Here is a 19,742-nt window from a genome sequence, read left to right as displayed (position 1 = left end):
AAGTCCAAATAAAAGTCGATGATGTGAGATGCTGCTGACACCGTCTGCATTTATCTTCTCTTCAGAATAGGTCATGAATATCCGATTGGCCGGGGCCTGACTGCCGGCACCCCCACCGATCAGCTGTATGGAGATCTGATATTGATGACCTATTCTGAGGAGAGGTCATCAGTTTAGCAAAAGTGGAGAATCCCTTTAAAGTTGTATTCGGACAGTGCAGGAAAAAACTGCATACAGTTTTGGTGCAGTTGAGGTTTGTTGATGGATGTCCTAATCCTACAGGAGTAATCTTAGGCTACTTTCACACTTGCGGCAGTGTGATCCGGATGCGGATCCGTCTCACAAATGCATTGCAAGGACGGATCCGTCTCTCCGCTTGTCATGCGGACCGACGGATCCGTCTTGTACATTTTTCTCATTTTTACCGATCTGCGCATGCCGGAACGACGGATCCGGCATTCCGGTATCCTGAATGCCGGATCCGGCGCTAATACATTCCTATGGGAAAAAATGCTGGATCCGGCGTTCAGGCATGTCTTCAGTTTTTTTCGCCGGAGAGAAAACCGTAGCATGCTACGGTTTTCTCTTTTGCCTGATCAGTCAAAACGACTGAACTGAAGACATCCTGATGCAAACTGAACGGATTACTCTCCATTCAGAATGCATGGGGATAAAACTGATCAGTTCTTTTCCGGTATAGAGCCCCTGTGACGGAACTCTATGCCGAAAAAGAAAAACGCTAGTGTGAAAGTGCCCTAAGACTGGTTCTCTAGACCTACCCCAGATTTATCCCAGGGGCTCAGACACTTCTCTCTGACTCTATACCGACTATCAGGGGGCTTACTTTTGGACAGAATTTTACGCTAGAATTTTGGCGCCTCTTACACCCGCCTCTTGACTTGAAGCTCCGACCACTTTCTGCTAAACCCCGCCTCCTTGTTGAACATGTTGGAAAAAAGTGTAGAAACCCTAGATGCACCAGATTGGGTATATTTTGTGTCACTTTAGTTTAGACACGTTTTTGGGGCAGATACATTAGTAAACCTTGGCCCACGTGTTCCACCTGTACGAATTCTCTCAGGGTGCGTTCAGTGAGACTCGCACCATTTTGCAAGCAAGTTCAGTCCGTTTTGTCTGAGATTGCGTTCAGTGTTTCCGTTTTTTTTCCCGTTGGTGAAATCAGTTTTGATGTATTTTTTCACGCACATGGAAAAAAACTGAAGAATTACAAACAACATCTCCTAGGAACCATCACTGCATCCAGGTGACATCCGCAATGCGTTTTTCACTAAAGCACCGATCACTTCTCTGGAGCCAGAGCTGCGTTAAAAATGCAGAATATAGAACAGGCTGCGATTCTCAATGCAAAATGATGCATGAAAAATACAGCTGATGTGCACAGACCTATTGAAATGAATGGGTCAGGATTCAGGGCGGATGCTGTGCGTTCGCTTCACGCATTGCCCTCGCTCGTCTGACCCACACCATGCCCTTTTTTTTTTCCCAGTGCAACAGAACCACTCGGGCCGCTTCCATGCAGTCAGTGTTTGATCAGTGATTGTGAGCCAAAACCAGAAGTGGAGCCTCCACCGAGATGAGGTATAATGGGAAGATTTCCTGCTGGCCTATGTTCCTTACAATCACTGACCGAACACTGACGGTGTGAAAGTGGCCTTACCATGAGGAAGGGGGAGGTGCAGACTGTCCAGTGGAGCCGGCCCTGGTCACACAGCATTGATGCGCCATTCTTTATAGTCAGTGGTGTTTGATAGCAGACCACGGAGATTATACAGGCTGGTCAGCGTTCTAATGACTGGGAAGTACCAGCCCGCCTCACCCCAAAAAATGTCTTCCTAGGCAGCAGCTTTGTACCCTAGCGGGGTGAAAAGCAGAATAAGGCACGTTTCACACTTGCCATATGGCTTTCCGGTTTTGACCAGACACAAAACCGCTGCAAGCTGCCGTTTTGTGTCCAGTCTGTGAAATGGAACAAACCGGATCCGGTATGAAAATCAATTTAAGGGAGTTGTCTGAGTTCAGATCTGAACCCAGACATACCCATATTTTCACCCAGGTAGCCTCTCTGATGTTGGCATCAGAGAATGTCATGTTCCCTTGCCCTGGATCGCGCAGGACAAGGGCTTTTCTATGTACATTGAGGAACAGAAGTATTTGAACACCCTGCAAAGTTCTCCCACTTAGAAATCATGAAGGGTCTGAAATTCACATTGTAGGTGCATTCCCACTCTGAGACATGATTTTAAAAAGAAAATTCAGGAAATCACATTGTATGATTTTTAAAGAATGTATTTGTCTTGCACTGCTGAACATACTGTAAGTATTTGAACACCTGAGAAAATCAGTGTTAATATTTGGTACAGAAACCTTTGTTTGCAATTACAGAGGTCAAACGTTTCCTGTAGTTCTTGACCAGGTTTGCACACACTGCAGCAGGGATTTTGGCCCACTCCTCCACACAGATCTCCTCTAGATCTGTCAGGTTTCGGGGCTGTCGCTGAGCAACACGGGTTTTCAGCGGCCTGTGTTTTCAGCGGCCTGTGTTTTCAGCGGCCTGTGTTTTCAGCGGCCTATAAATGATGATGGAGGCAGCATGTCCGGTACAAAAATCCCTTTATTGGGAACCGCTTAAGTGAACAAACGTGTAAAGGTTGTTACGTTTCGGCTAACACATAGCCTTTATCAAACACCCCGTGTTATCCAAAAGATCCTGTTTAAAAACCCTAAGCCACTCCCACAATCACGGCTGTGGCCAATTACAGATTCATTTAATAGCTCACTATATCTCCGGTGTGCCGATATCTGCGTATTTATAATATCATGGTGGTCACCCATGTAAAACATAAGATCCAGCCACACACCTACCTTCATGATGCACGCTTCCAGCGCGTCCCTCGGCAGCCAGCACGCATGTCTGGAGAGGAGGGGCCATGTGTTCACATGTCTGTCGCTAGTCACATGATCGCAAGCCAACACGCCCCAGTGATCACAGTGACGTTGAAGCTCCTCCCAATCCCCGCCCAATCAGCGATTGGTTGTCAGGGACGCGCAGAAGGCCGCCCTCCCTCGTCTATGCCGCCTGTAAAGGTATCCCATACAAACTCGCCAGCGATCATATCAGAGGGGGGCTTTCTGCGCGTCCCTGACAACGAAGCGCTGACTGGGTGGGGATTGGGAGGAGCTTCGACGTCACCGTGATCACTGGGGCGTGTTGGCTTGCGATCATGTGACTAGCGACGGACATGTGAACACATGGCCCCTCCTCCCCAGACATGCGTGCTGGCTGCCGAGGGACGCGCTGGAAGCGTGCATCATGAAGGTAGGTGTGTGGCTGGATCTTATGTTTTACATGGGTGACCACCATGATATTATAAATACGCAGATATCGGCACACCGGAGATATAGTGAGCTATTAAATGAATCTGTAATTGGCCACAGCCGTGATTGTGGGAGTGGCTTAGGGTTTTTAAACAGGATCTTTTGGATAACACGGGGTGTTTGATAAAGGCTATGTGTTAGCCGAAACGTAACAACCTTTACACGTTTGTTCACTTAAGCGGTTTCCAATAAAGGGATTTTTGTACCGGACATGCTGCCTCCATCATCATTTATTGGACTGTCCATATACCATAGACAGTGGGGAGACGTGGACCTTCTGCTCTGCTGTTTGGCTGTGCTGTATACAGATCACTGGCATCATGGTGACCTTGTAGACAGGTAGTGAGGGCAGAGATGGCAGAGCGCTGCAGGTGGGCAGCAGAGGAAGTACAGCGGTGCATGTGGGAAAGCAGGAAGGGATGGCAGAGCATGCAGGTGGGCAGCGTGGTAGGAGATGCTGTAAGGGGGGCGGAATATAGGCTGTGTGTACATGATGAATGAGCCGGGGGATAATGCCTTGTCTCTCATTACAAATGTATAACACTATTGCCAAGCGATGTCTCTGCATTAAACACTTACATCAAGCTTCTCGTTGTCTCCATAGCCCAAATAAATCAGAAAAAGGTTCAGATATCTGTAGAGACCAGCCACATGGCCGTGTATAAGGGTCAGCCTCCAGATTCCAGCACCGTGAACTCCAAACTGTCTGCAAATGCAGCCGAGTTTTATCCCTCCGGATATTTTGCAGATGGCAATGTAAGTATTGCATTATGTGTGATCTCTGCTGGTAGTTCGTTATGTTACGTACGTTTTTTTTAAGCCATGGTAAGGAGTTGAGAAGAGTGTGTACGTCATGAGCCTTGGGCAGTTGCCGCATGAGGATGAGCATATTGGTCATGCTGATCACTCAGGAGCAGGACAAAAGCTGTCATATCCTTTGAAGGATCCAGGGACCGTCTGACCGTGTTCTCTGTTGTTAGACCGTTCTGAGACGTGTCCTAATAACTGTCTGGGTCCTCCACGGACATTATGGGGAAAATCAAGATTAAATATATCCCCCATGGGATTTAGAAAAAGTAAGACTCAATAAGTATAATAAAACATTAAAACAGGCAGATTGGTGGGGGTCTTACCACCGGAACCCCCACCGATCATGAGAATGGAGGCCCCATACCCTGTTGCCCCCCCCCCCCCTTCCCCAAAATTGACAGAGCGGCTGGTCAGAAAAGCATGTCGGTGCTCAATTAATTTCTGTGGGAGCGCCTGAGATAATGATATTACTGCATTTTACTCATTATAGGCTCAAAATCATTTTTTCAGTTGGACTTTATTAAAAATGTAAAATGTTCAGCAGTTCATGCGATACAATGGTTATAAAAAAAATCACTGTTTGCAAGCTGTCACATGCCAGCAGTTTTTTTTTTTTTTGTTTGTTTTTTATCCTGTCAGCTGACAGCTCATGTTGAGCTCTTATCTCTGACGTAATGACCACATAAACACTTATTTAAGCCACATTCTAAACTGTTTGATAAGAATTGAGCTATAATGGGAGTGTTTATGAGGTCAGGAGATCAAAAATAAGAACTACACATGAGCCATCAGATGACTAGATTCAAAGAAAACACAAAACGACAGTTTGCACACAGACTTTTTTTTTTTTTTTTTTTTGTATCTCGGTAACAGCTGAATATTTTTAATAAAGACCAATTGAAAAAATTACTTGTAGCCCAAAATGAGTAACATGCAATCATAAAAAATGCCTCCGAAGGTGTCCATAGCCTTTAAAGAAACTGCCATAATAACAGGTGCTCTTATAAGTAGGATGACATCCATAGATATCTGCTGAGCTTTTATGGAAAGCGGCCATGGTGCTAGGTTTGATGTTATTAGGTATTTTTATGTGACACAGCAATGTAGAAGTTCTAACTTGTGCTATGTGATTGTCCTAGTCCTATGAGGAGAATAATGTGGGAGATCCGGCTGTCCTAAACATCACGTTGGCAAGCTATGTCCAGGACATACTCAACCATTTAACTGAAGAGCCGGGTAGCTTTGAGGCTGAGATTGGCCAGTTTACAGATGTCCTGAATGGCTGGGTCACCACAGAAGAATCCTTGAAGGAGCTCGTGGAACTTATCTATGGGCAGGTATGTATTTTGTAACATAACCTTATCTCCTCCAGATTATATCTTTACAGGAGACTCGACATATTACCAAAAGCCTGGGTTCACATCTGCGTCGGAGGCTCTGTATCGGGCCTCCATTGCAGATTCCACATAAAATAGCCCTGCATGCTGCTCTGTTTTGTCTGGCAAGATGCCAGAAACCTGACAGACTCTTCTAGTCAGTGGGGTCCTTTGGGTGCTGCTCGTGTCCACCATAACCCAGGACTTCTGCTGCTGTTAGTGAGCAGGACACTAGACAATGTGGCGTTTACATCAGTGATAATATCATGCTGCAGTATAACATCAGTGGTGGTCCAGAGGATAGGACCCCCATGTCATGTCATAAAATGTCATGTTATAGAGTAGGAGGAGCTGAGCAGACTAAGATGTAGTTTTGTGGGAGAAGACTCCATAAAACCTGTATTTCACTTATTTAAACCTCTGCTCTTTCTGGGCTTTGAAGTCAAGGAGGCGATCCTCGATTGACAGGTATCTCTGTATACACAGTCATAGAGGGAAGGCTGTCAGTCACTGATAGGACCACCTCCTGGACTTCAAGGCCCAGGATGAGCAGAGATTTAATTGAATGACATACAGGTTTTATTGAATCCTCAATCTGCTCAGCCCCTCTTGCTCTAGAACCAGCTGCCTGCAGGTTCAGTCTGACAGGTTCCCTTTTCAGGGTTTTCTAGCAAATGCCTGAACTCGGAAGCTTTGGATTCTGTATTCAGAGACTCAATGCTCAATATGATGGCTCTGTCGATTCATTGACGGAAACTGATCATTTCAGCTATTTGTCAGTGTGACAGCCTGGAATAGACCACACCTAAATTTAGTCTTCTGCCAGAGGCCTTTAGCTGTCAATTTAGTTAGGCTGTCTGGAAGGGGTTAACACGATGCTATCACGTTACTGCTTCCCTTTCTGTAATTTGTGTCAAGCATTTTGCTAACAATCAGCAGTAAATCGTCCTGAGCACGACTTTGTTGTGTGACATACATGTAGAAATGTTAAAAAGAAATGCAGCTTAAGGCCCCGTTCACACGAGCAAGTCCCACACATCGGGCTCGCAGCGTGTGTCAGGGAGAGTACCTGTCCTGACCTCCCAGTACTGACGGGGTCACATAGCATTATATTGACTTATGATGCTATGTAACCATAGCAGCATAAATCAGTATAATGCCATGCGACCCCAGAAGTGCTCCGGAGTTAAGGACGGGTGCTCTCCCTCACACACGCTGCGAGTCTGATGCGGGGGACTTGCTCGTGTGAAAGGGGCCTAAATGTCTGGAGCGTTCCAGTGAATGGCATAGCAATAGGATGTGTCTGGTCAGTGAGGGACTAAATACTGTGATCCCCTCCCATCTACTACATTAAGACCCCTTGCAGATGAGCGTTCCTCCCGCAGTGCAGATCCCGGCCTGACCTCCCAGCACGGACGGGATTCAAACAGCATTATACTGATTTATGAAGCTATGTAACCCTTACAGTTCTGGAATGTTTTTGATAACACTGGCAGCATTATGCCAGTGTTATTCAATACATTCCAGAACTGTAAGGGTTACATAGCATCATAAATCAATATACTGCTGTGTGACCCCCGGCAGCGATGGGAGTTCAGGCCGGGAGCTGCGAGATGCGGACTCACTGCGGGAGGAACGCTCGTCTGCAAGGGGCCTTAGGCTCCATTCACACGTTCGCAACGTGTTTTGCGGATACACGGAGCCGCGGATCCGCAAAACACGATAAGTGGCAATGTGCCTTCCGCATTTTGCGGACCGTACATTGCCGGCACTAATAGAATATGCCTGTTCTTGTCCGCAATTGCGGACAAGAATAGGACATGTTCTATTTTTTTGCGGAACGGAAGTGCGGATCCGCAATTCTGTGTCCGGGCAGCACATCATGCTGCCCCATAGGAATGAATGGGTCCGCAATTCCATTCCGCAAAATGCAGAACGAAATTGCGGACGTGTGAATGGAGCCTAACAGTGTCAACAGGATGGCTCTCCTCCGCTCCATGACTGACTGGTGTCTCTCCATCTTTTGCATTTTATAATAGCTTTTGACTAAGTTATAGATATTTCGCTACAACCGAGTATTTTCATGCATTACTAGGAAATAATTCCCAATTTGTATTTTTTTATTTTTTTTTAAGGCAACTTCAGTCCCCAATTTCTCCTATACTGGGGCGCGATTGTGTAATCACTTGACAAGTAATCTTCAGATAAACTCTCAGAACTGGAATTTCAGGCACTTGCTCCTTAAGAGGTAAATAAATGGTGATGTTTGCTTGCTCCCGGGGCATTGTAAGCTGACGCTAGTCTCATGATATCTTTTACAAGTCCTGGCGTACCTGTCATGACAATCCTGTTGTACACTCATACATTTCAGCATTTAAATCCCCATAATCGGTCCCCTGGGTATGCCCCTCCAGAACGGCAACCCTTGGATAAATTTGGATTGTCACCCCATAATCAGGAGTGTTGTCATGTATGTGTTCATGCCTATAATGGATAAATATACCAAGTACTATATTGCCTCCCCCAACCCCGAATTTGAAGTGATGTAGATAGATCAAGCTGAATCAGATGAACAGGCAGAGAGATGACAATCTGGATTGAGACGTGACTGGGGGCTAATAAAGGCCATCTCTTTCAGCGGCATACAGTACAGACCAAAAGTTTGGACACACCTTCTCATTCAAAGAGTTTTCTTTATTTTCATGACTATGAAAATTGTAGATTCACACTGAAGGCATCAAAACTATGAATTAACACATATGGAATTAGATACATAACAAAAAAGTGTGAAACAACTGAAAATATGTCATATTCTAGGTTCTTCAAAGTAGCCACCTTTTGCTTTTGATTACTGCTTTGCACACTCTTGGCATTCTCTTGATGAGCTTCAAGAGGTAGTCACCTGAAATGGTCTTCCAACAGTCTTGAAGGAGTTCCCAGAGATGCTTAGCACTTGTTGGCCCTTTTGCCTTCACTCTGCGGTCCAGCTCACCCCAAACCATCTCGATTGGGTTCAGGTCCGGTGACTGTGGAGGCCAGGTCATCTGGTGCATCACCCAATCACTCTCCTTCGTGGTCAAATAGCCCTTACACAGCCTGGAGGTGTGTTTTGGAGTCATTGTCTTGTTGAAAAATAAATGATGGTCCAACTAAACGCAAACCGGATGGAATAGCATGCCGCTGCAAGATGCTGTGGTAGCCATGCTCGTCCAGTATGCCTTCAATTCTGAATAAATCCCCAACAGTGTCACCAGCAAAGCACCCCCACACCATCACACCTCCTCCTCCATGCTTCACGGTGGGATCCGGGCACGTAGAGTCCATACGTTTACCTTTTCTGCGTCACACAAAGACACGGTGGTTGGAACCAAAGATCTCAAATTTGGACTCATCAGACCAAAGCACAGATTTCCACTGGTCTAATGTCCATTCCTTGTGTTCTTTAGCCCAAACAAGTCTCTTCTGCTTGTTGCCTGTCCTTAGCAGTGGTTTCCTAGCAGATATTCTACCATGAAGGCCTGATTCACACAGTCTCCTCTTAACAGTTGTTCTAGAGATGTGTCTACTGCTAGAACTCTGTGGCAACTGATGGTCCCAACCCCATTTATAAGGCAAGAAATCCCACTTATTAAACCTGACAGGGCACACCTGTGAAGTGAAACCCATTTCAGGTGACTACCTCTTGAAGCTCATCAAGAGAATGCCAAGAGTGTGCAAAGCAGTAATCAAAGCAAAAGGTGGCTACTTTGAAGAACCTAGAATATGACATATTTTCTGTTGTTTCACACTTTTTTGTTATGTATATAATTCCATATGTGTTAATTCATAGTTTTGATGCATTCAGTGTGAATCTACAATTTTCATAGTCATGAAAATAAAGAAAACTCTTTGAATGAGAAGGTGTGTCCAAACTTTTGGTCTGTACTGTATATTGGCCAAGATATATGTGTATTACCTAGTATCATATCCTGATAGAGAGGTCACCACATACCAGTCAGACCCGTGCTTAGCATTTCTGTTTCCAAGTCATTCTATATTTGCAATCTTCGCCTCCTCCAGGTGTCAGACAGAATTTGAAAAAAGACATCAGGCAGCAAAAGAAAATGAAGCCACAAGAAAGCGCTTTCATGCCTTTGTATTGTTCTTGGGTGAACTTTATCTTAACCTGGAGGTAAGACTAGAATTCCCAATGTAGGTTCTTACAAGAACATGATGTTAGCTGGCAAACACTTCACATAACCATATCCACCTAGCCTTAGACCCCTTTCACACGAGCGAGTTTTCCACGCGGGTGCAATGCGTGACGTAAACGCATAGCACCCACACTGAATCCTGAGCCACTGGAAACTACATAGTGTAGAGAACCAGAATCACAAAGTGGTTGCGATGAGCTGCTGTTTTTTTTTTTTTTTTTTTTTTTTTCCAACCATCAGTTCTGCGTTGCGTGAAAAACTCAGCATGTTCTATATTCTGTTTTTCACGCAGCCCTGACCCCATAGAAGTGAATGGGGCTTTAGTGAAGAACGCATTGCATCCGGAAGCAAGTGCGGGTGCAATGCGTTTTTCACTGATGGTTGCTAAGAGATGTTGTCTGTAAACCTTCAGTTTTTTATCAAGAGCGTGAAAAACACATCAAAACGCATCGCACCCGCGTGGAAACAACTGAACGCAATTGCAGACAAAACTGATGGAACTTGCTTGCAAAATGGTGCGAGTTTTACTGAACGCATCCGGACCTAATCCGCCATGCTCGTGTGAAAGAGGCCTTAGGAACACATGGATATACCATAAGTGTCTTCTAGATGCAGGTCCCACATCAGGAACACACTCCTCTCTCTGGAACAGGTGTCCTTTGACCCCATCCCGGCTGAGAGAAGTGGATGGATGGTAATAACCAAGCTGGTTGTGCTTTGATCTTGTCATAGCTCCCATAGAAGTGAATGGGGCAAGCTGCAGTTCCCTGCACAGCCAGGTGCCCAGGGAAAAACTGTGAAGGGACCCCCAACCGTAAACCAGTGCTGCGGCCCATTCATACTGCCATAGATTAAGAAGTGATTGCATATGACAAGTGATATTCCAGTGTTGTATAAGATCTTCCAATGTTGGGCGCTTCAGCATTTATTACAGCTGCTGCTAAAGAAGAGATCTGACTTTATAGGTTCATGGTGCTGGAGCTGCTCTTGTTTTTCTTTGATATTGACGGGCTATCCTCAGGATTGGACATCAGTATCAGAATCTGTACAGTGGACAGAAGGCTCCAGCGTCGGCATACTGCAGCTCAGCGCAACCACTTTGTGCTTCTGGTTCTCTTCACTATATAGTTTCCAGTGCCAGCGGCAGCAGAAACAGCTGATTGGTGGTGGTGCCCGGTATCGAACCCCCACCAATCTGATATTGATGACCTAAGTCCCAGAAAACCCCAATAAGAGCTCTGTAATATGAGGCTGTGTTTCTCCCCTGTAGCATACAGCCGCACTTACAGAAGAAAACGGTAATGTAGAAAACAAAATAGAAAAAAATGCCTCCCATAGACCTCTTATGGGGGTCACACCTGCCTTTTTGAAGACTTTTCTGTAATAACTCATAGACACACAATTTTAGGCTACTTTCACACTGGCATTTTGGCTTTCTGTTTGTGAGATCCGTTCAGGGCTCTCACAATCGGTCAAAAACTGATCAGTTTTGCCCTAATGCATTCTGAATGGAAAAGGATCTGCTCAGAATGCATCAGTTTGCCTCTGTTCAGTCTCCATTACGCTTTGGTGTCCGTCTGACGAAAATGAGCCAAATGGATCCGTCCTGGCACACAATGTAAGTCAATGGGGACGGATCCGTTTTCTCTGACACAATCTGGCACAATAGAAAACGGATCCGTCCTCCATTGACTTTCAGTGGTGTTCAAGACGGATCTGTCATGTCTATAGAAGACATAATACAACCGGATCCGTTCTGAACGGATGCAGACAGTTGTATTATCTGAACGGATCCGACTGGGCAGATCCATGACGGATCTGCACCAAACGCGAGTGTGAAAGTAACCTGTATGGTGACAGTTATTTGATACGCTAAAAAACCCTCCTTGTGGTTACTTGCCAGTCCGGGCAATGTTTAGTAGGTTACATGTTATTCCTTTGGCCTGATATATCGTGAAGATTTTCCATGTGCTGGAGACTATATTTTTTTTTCTCTAACAGATAAAAGGTGCAAAGGGCCAAGTGACTCGAGCCGAGATCCTGCAGAGCGGCCTCAAGGAGCTGCTGGATGCTTTATTCTCCAATCCAGTAGATGATAATCTCATCTGTGCTGTAAAACTACTGAAGGTAAGCAGCAGCTCATCGCTACCTCTAGATCTACTGATGCCAGTGTTTGTTATTCACCGTTCAGCTTCCTCCATTTAACCCTTTCCTGACATCCGCCGTACATGTACGGGGAATGTGAGGTCTTTAACCCTTTCATGACAAGTCATTTTTCACCTTCGTGACCAGGCTTAATTTTGCAAATCTGACATTTTTCACTTTATGTGGTGATAGCTTTAGAATGCTTTTATTTATCCAAGCCATTCAGAGATTGTTTTCTCGTGACATCTCGATGTTGGAGTTAAATTTGGGTCGATAACTTTTACCTTTATATCATAAAAATCCTAAATTTGGAAAAAACAAAATTTTTCTACATTTTTATTTCTACACCTTAAAGGCAGTTTATGATGCCTCATTAGATAGTTTTTACTTAAGATTCCCTATATCTCTCATTTATGTTGGCATCATTTTTAAAATGTCATTTTATTTTTTTTTAGGACGTTTGAAGGCTTAGAATTTAAGAAGCAATGTTTCAAAATTTCTATAAAATTTTCAAAGCCGACTTTTTCAAGGACCGGTTCAGTTCTGAAGTCACTTTGAGGTCCTTACATAACAGAAACCACCCATAAATGACCCCATTTTAGAACCTACACCCCCCGAATTACTCAAAACTGGTTGCACAAACTATGTTAACCCTTTAGGTGTTTCACAAAAATTAAAGAAAAATCGAGGTAAAATTAAAAAAGTTCAGTTTTTGTGCAGATTTTTAATGTTAATCCAATTTTTTCTATAACACAGCAAGGGTTAACAGCAAAACGAACCCCAATATCTATTACCCTGATGCTGCAGTTTACAAAAACACCCCATTTATGTTTGTAAACAGCTATATGGGCGCACGGCAGGGCACAGAAGGAAAGGAGCAACATATGTTTTTTGAAGAGCAGATTTTGCTGGAATGGATTTTGGGTGTCATGTCATATTTAAGGGCACACTAAGGCACCCCTACACAAGAAACCCCCTAAAAGTGACTCCATTTTGGAAACTTCATCCCTCAAGTAATTAAGGGTCCATTCACACGTCTGTAGAATGGGTCAGCAGCCGTTCTGCAAATTGCTGAACAGGTGCGGACCCATTCATTCTCTATGTGGCAGGAATGGATGCGGACAAGAATAGGCCGTTCTATGGGGGTGCCGGCCGGTTCTATTGCGGATCCGGACATGTGAATGGACCCTTATTGAGAGGTTTACTGACCACTGTGACATCACAGGCGTTTCATAATATTTAGAAACACATGGCTTTGAAAAAAGTCACTTAAGCCCAAACAGGAGAAAATGCACCCCATAATGTGTTACCCATTTTCTCCTGAATACGGCAACTACCCATACGTGGTTGTAAACTGCTGCATGGGCAGACGGCAGAATTCAAAAGGAAAGGAGCGGCATCTGCATTTTCTAACATGGAATTTGCTGAATTCGATTTTAAAGGATAACTGTCACACTTAGACCCTAATTTCAATTTTCATATATGTAGTTACTAATAATATGATATTCCAGAATCAGTTACTATTAGACTGACTTACCCCATTCTTAATAAGATTCAGCCCTTAGCAACCAGTCTGCATAAAACTGCAATTTCACTATTCAGCTAAGATGGCCGCCACTGCCCTCACCCTGAGGCTAATGCCGCCTGCCCTCACTAGCCAGTAACAATAGCCCCCCAAAAGTGTCAGTAACCAGAGCCCTTCCCCCTAAAGGGTTAATCTCCTGCAGCACAAAGGGGTCCTCTTACCACATGTTGCTGTCATTTATACACTGAGCAGACGGCAGATCTCCCTTCCCTGGTCTGCGCTGCTTCCACTCTGCATTGTCCCAGTCTGCTGAGTGAGGGAGCGTCTGCCAAGCGCAGGGACAGGGAGAAGTGCACACAGCCCAGGCACTGTTATCAGCTGCTGGGGAGGACCTGGCTTTATTCATTTACACACAGTCCCTGTCTGTCAGTAATGTGACCTTGCACGCTGCGTGCTTCTGCGTCCTCCCTCCTTCAACAGATAGACTGAACATACCTAGCAACCCTATTTTAAGCACAGGTAAAAGCAGGCAGAACAGGGAACAAAACTGTGGAATTAAGGGGTAATTGAATACGCAATGAAAAGTTGAAATAGGGCCACCAAGGAGATATTAATCACCACAATCCAATACTCAAAAAAAAAATACGACAGTTATCCTTTAAGTCTTGTATTTTTGTTATGACAAGAGGGGAAGTTCTCCTCCTTCTGGGCCATATCTTTTTTTATTTTTCTGTTGATTGAGCTGTGTGGGGCTCATTTTTTGCGGGCTGTAGTTTTTAATGGTACCATTTTTGGATATATATGACTTTTTGATATCATGAAATGTAATTTTTTGTGAGGTGAAGTGGGCTGCTAATGCAATTCTGCCAGTGTTAGTGTCTGCCAGTGTTAGGGCTAGTGTCTGCAATCAGCAGTAATGCCAATCGCAGACATTTAACCCCTCAGATGTCATGGTCAAATGTGACCTTACCTATGGGAGCCTGCTAAATGTGGAATAAAAAGACAAATATTTTGCAAAGGTATCTTGTCTATAGTACGTATTAACATAGTGTGTAAAGCTTGATGTTTTTATTATTTTAGGCCATTTACAGCTGCTGCCCGACCTTACATCACCTTGAAACCCACACTGATCAACTGCTGATCGGCAAGGGTGCAAGATGTCAGACCCCCACTGATCAGATATTGATGGTCGGTCATTCGGATAGGCTATCAATTTTTAAAGGCTATGTACACCTTCAGAGGCATCTTTTTTTTTTAATGATTGCATTTTACTCATTTTGGACAAAAAAAAACTTTTTTTTCATTGGTCTTTATTAAAAATATTGAGCTGCTTTGTCTCAAAGGGTTAGAGTAACAAAAATGTTATTCAAGTTAAAAAAAAAACAAAAAAAAAAAACAATGCCCTAAAAATATTTTTTATAATATACTTTATTTATTGATTTTGACTTTTTACTAAAGATATTTCCCCCTAAAGCCCTGATTTCCTGCGTGCTTTAAATTCACTATTCTCCACATCGCTGCCGCAGAGAACTGAGTATGGGCAGGAGCACACATTGCTGCTCCTACCTGTGCCCCCCGAGGTTTACTAAATGCTGGCATAGCACATGGGTACTCTATAACAATCTGCTATACCAGGATTAGCTGAGCGGACAGGCCCCTCGTCGCTATTCATATGAAAACCCTTCCCCTTTCACCCCTCTGGCCCGCCCTAGGTTCTTCAGAAATCCAACGCTGTTCACAAGATTCGCAGCGCCTGCGCACTTCATTCCCCATTCCGGCACATGTGCATTAAACACTCTTGTGCCTCTGCCCATAATGGGGAATGAAGTGCGCAGGCGCGGCGAATCTTGTGAAGGGCGCTAGCGCTGGATTTCTGAAGAACCTAGGGCGGGCCAGAGGGGTGAAAGGGGAGGGGTTTCATATGAATAGCGACGAGGGGCCTGGGAATTGGCTGCTTGAACACCGCCCCTGGGCACCTTCAGACCTAATTTGCATATTTAATAAAAGTGTTTTTTGAAAAAAATTAGCGACGGACAGCTAAACAGTGAGTAGCATTCACATATGGGGACTGTAAGGCCTCTTTCACACTACTGTTTTTTTTTTCCGTTTTGCGGTCCGTTTTTTGCGTTCCGTATACGGTCCGTATACGGAACCATTCATTTCAATGGTTCCGCAAAAAAAACGGAATGTGTTCCGTATGCATTCCGTTTCCGTATTTCCGTTTTTCCGTTCCGTTGAAAGATAGAACATGTCCTATATTTGGCCGCAAATCACGGTCCGTGGCTCCATTCAAGTCAATGGGTCCGCAAAAAAAACGGAACACATACGGAAATGCATCCGTATGTCTTCCGTTTCCGTTCCGTTTTTTCTGAACTATCTATTGAAAATGTTATGCCCAGCCAAATTTTTTCTATGTAATTACTGTATACGCCATACGGAAAAACGGAACAACGGAACGGAAACGGAACCACAACGGAAGCAAAAAAACGGAACAACGGATCCGTGAAAAACGGACCGCAAAACACTGAAATGGACATACTGTAGTGTGAAAGAGGCCTAATGCTGATAATGGTGTTAGTGTTCTATAACTGTCAGTATAGGTGAAAGACTCCCTTTAAAGTGTGCCGGAAATCAGGGCTTGAGGGGGAAATATCTTTAGTAAAAAGTCAAAATCAATAAATAAAGTATATTAGAAAACAAAAATGTAGGGTATTTGGGACATAATTATTATTTTTTTAAACTTGAATAAAGGTTTAGTTACTCTTTAACTGTTTAGCTGTATGAATTGTACTTTACTTTCACTTTGTGCCGGTCATCTAATAAACCTTATCTCTAATTTACTATGCTGCCATAAACACTTATTTAAGCCACATTCTTATCAGTAAGATAAGAACTGAGCTATAATAAGTGTTTATAAGGTCAGAGATAAGAGAAAATGTAGATCCTGCTACTAGAGGAACGCACGGCTGTACAGAAAAATAGGGTTCTATATTTGTAATAAAGGCCAATTTAGGAAAATATTTTTAGCATCAAATGAATACAATGCAATAATAAAAAAGAAATTGGCCCCCAAAGGTGTACATCGCCTTTAAACCCTAGGCAACCCATTTAAGGCCAAAATTGTGCACTGCGATGAAGTGTTCAATACTACAGTATATACTACTGAGAATTTGTGATGAGCTGTACCCACAACTACTTGGGGCGTAACCACTTTCAATTACACTTCACCCTTATTAACAAAATGTTTCATCAATCTTCCTTTGGTAAGGAGAAGAAATAAGCAAATTCATCATATAGACCCTAGTCCAGCGGGTGAGGGGTGCAGGTGCCCATTCTTCATTCAGATCAGGTCATAAAAACTAAAATGTGTTCTTTTCTAGTTAACTGGATCTGTTCTAGAAGATGCATGGAAAGAGAAGGGCACTTATCACATGGATGACGTGATCCAGAGAATGAAGAACGTGGTTCTGGATTCAGACCGTAGCAGGTTGATAATGACACCTACTTTATTAGTTTGTCTCAAGCTTCAAAGGGTTGGCCACTTTGCAATCTTTTTAGCTTACTCACTGTTTTACAGTCACTTCTCCTGTTTTGTTCATTAACTTGTTTCAATATTCCATTTGTTCATCTTTTCTGGGGTTTACTGCACAAAGGTGGCTGGACAGTGGTTGGAAGCCTCTGCAATATAAAATACCCACAGCATAAGGCCTCATGCACATGGCCGTTGCCTGGCTGTGCTTATATTGCGGCCCGAAAACAGCAGGTCCACAATATACGGGCCCGGTCGTTTGTCAGCCAAAGTGAATGGGTCCGCAATCTGGAAGGTGCGGTGCGGCACTGGAGGACTTCTGTAGGGTTTCTCTCCGTGCCTCCGCAAAAAAAAAAAATAGAACATGTTCTATTTTTATTTCTTTTATTTTCTTCCCCAGTTCTGACGGATCACGGACCCATTCAAGTTGAATGGGTCTTGATCCATCTGCGGCAGCCACACGGATGGTGTCTGTACATTGGGGATGGCAAATTGCTGTCACCAATGCACACAACGGCCGTGTGCATGAGGCCTAAATCTAAAATACTAATTTATTAAAAAGATCAAATCACCATCTGAGTTGATCATTCAAATAAAAACCACAATAAAACATTAAAAACCTAAAATTCCCCTTCTAACTAGTATGGCCCTGGTCTGGTAAACAGATCAATTAATATATATATTGGGGACCTCGTGTGCGCACTAAACTTCAATTCACACCGGATGCATTTATATAAAGTCACTGGTGAGTTTCTACTGTTGTATAGATCAGGTGTCTTATTGATTACTTGAAACAGTAGCATATTGCACAGACTGGGTCTCTCGGCATCTCCTGCACTCCTCAGTGACAGCAGCACAACAGTGGCGCTGTCCATAGTGGGCACGCACACTACACTTGCCAGTAGTGCACACCGGATGGTACACTGGAGGTAGAGAATTGCTTCTTCTGTGCATATGCAGAATGCTTGATGTAGGGTCTGCAGAGTAGAAGACTGGACAGGACTGCTAAATTCCAGTGATGGCGTAAATGGGGAACGCAGGACCCCAAACTGTGCACAGCCACTATTTACAAGCGGAGCAGCAAACACCAGAAAAGATGAACAAACGGAATATGGAAGCAAGTTAACAAACAGAACAGAAGAGGTGAGTAACCTTAAAAGATTGCAAAGTGGCAAACCCCTTTGTTCAGACAGATTTTGGGCATGGATTCAGTGCCGAAAACCAGGCTGGATCTGTGCTTAAACCGCCTCCCATTGTGGAAGGCCGCTCCACAATTTGTGCCTCTGAGGATTCCAGAGAACACATTAAGAATGGACCCCTTGCAAAGTCACAGCGGGATCCTTCAATGGAGCTAAACCTGGAGTGGGTCTGTATGAAAACCCACGTAGGAAACTGCAGCACAGTGGTTTCTGCGGCGGAAGTCGTAGCAGACAAAATCCTCTGTCTGCACGTTCGCTTAGGGACAGAGGAAACCCTTTTTTTTTTAAATGGGGTGTATTGTATCTAAATTGCACGTGTCTTGTTTCAGAGACGTAAGACAGATGCTGCTGAAAGTAGTAGAACTTCGATCCAGTAATTGGGGGAGGGTTCATTCTACTTGGACTTTCAAGGAAGCCACCCCTGAAAATGACCCCAATTACTTCATGGTAAGTTTGCACCTACAAGTCGTGTCTCTTCTAGGCCAATAACAAAACCGGTGCGTTGCAGATGGTGAAATCTGGAGTGGAAATCCAGAGCATGAATTGACTGGGTGCATGACATTGGTAGAAGACACTTCTTTATATATTTCTCAGTTTTGATTGTAACATGAGAGAATCGGAAGGAAGGCAGCTGATTAAAGGGTTTTTTCTGTTTGCATCAATATCCTTTAAAATACTTATGAAGGTCGCTGTCATTTTGTAATGTATTTATTTTACCTTTATTGCTCCTATCTTACGTTCTGGGCTGTGGTCACATGACTATGTCCATGTCGCTCTTATTTCCTGTCCATGGATAGGGCAGAGAGAGGGGTGTGCCTGTAACTAGCTGGGTGGGAGGAGCTATAAACTAGCTGGGCGGTGCTGGATCTGCGGCTGACAAAGGAGAAGTGCTTCATGGGTTTGGTTGGATACAGGAAGTGATACCTACAGGATGGAGACAAACCGGAGGGATTGGTTAACATGGTGAGAACAGGTCAGGAGAGTCCAAAGTGAAAAAGCATGGGAAATGTGTACATGACGTAAGCAGCTACATGAGCGTATCTCTTAACTACCACAGTAATCCTGGAGCACCCCTCTAAGGGGGGAATTGCTGCAATTTTTTGTGTATTTACAGATGCCGTAAAGTTCACTTTTTCAATGGCTTTTGTTGTGTTAACTGTCAATTTTAAAACTTGCTGCATCTGTATCTTTTATTTTTTGTGTTCTTTCATCTTGAAATTGAGTATCATAATAATGTTCAATGGTGGATATCGTCACAATTTTTGTGTATCATTTTTCTTTCTTTCTTTCCTGCTTCTTTTCCAGAATGAGCCCACCTTTTACACCTCTGAGGGTATTCCCTTCACTGCTGCAGACCCAGGTACCTTATGAGACACTCAGGATGGTATGTGTTCTTGCCTGTAAATACTGAGTCTTACATGTGGCGCTTACTGTCTTCAGAGTATCAAGAAAAGTACCAGGAGATGCTGGACAGAGAAGACTTTTTCTGTGAAGACACTGGGACAGACTTGTCCGCTTCTGGAGATGCGTAGGTTTTCTTTTACCATTTCTTTATTCATTGACCACCAT

The 19,742-nt window shown here is 44.0% G+C and overlaps 1 protein-coding gene across 1 annotated transcript in view; it reads left to right on the top strand.

The window, feature by feature from the left end:
- PAIP1 (poly(A) binding protein interacting protein 1) overlaps window positions 1-19,742 on the top strand; it is a 40,704-nt gene that overhangs the window by 17,997 nt on the left and 2,965 nt on the right. Inside the window, exons 2-10 of the mRNA XM_044276214.1 lie at window positions 4,001-4,152; window positions 5,346-5,543; window positions 7,718-7,830; window positions 9,642-9,753; window positions 11,777-11,902; window positions 16,826-16,932; window positions 18,503-18,620; window positions 19,479-19,533; window positions 19,614-19,701. Of these exons, the coding sequence (XP_044132149.1) occupies window positions 4,001-4,152; window positions 5,346-5,543; window positions 7,718-7,830; window positions 9,642-9,753; window positions 11,777-11,902; window positions 16,826-16,932; window positions 18,503-18,620; window positions 19,479-19,533; window positions 19,614-19,701 (1,069 nt within the window). The remainder of the gene's footprint in view (window positions 1-4,000; window positions 4,153-5,345; window positions 5,544-7,717; window positions 7,831-9,641; window positions 9,754-11,776; window positions 11,903-16,825; window positions 16,933-18,502; window positions 18,621-19,478; window positions 19,534-19,613; window positions 19,702-19,742) is intronic.

The sequence above is a fragment of the Bufo gargarizans genome, chromosome 1, assembly GCF_014858855.1.
Source record: "Bufo gargarizans isolate SCDJY-AF-19 chromosome 1, ASM1485885v1, whole genome shotgun sequence".
NCBI lineage: Eukaryota > Metazoa > Chordata > Amphibia > Anura > Bufonidae > Bufo > Bufo gargarizans.
The sequence above is the reverse complement of the archived record's forward strand: the minus strand, read 5'-3'. Positions and strand labels throughout refer to the sequence as shown.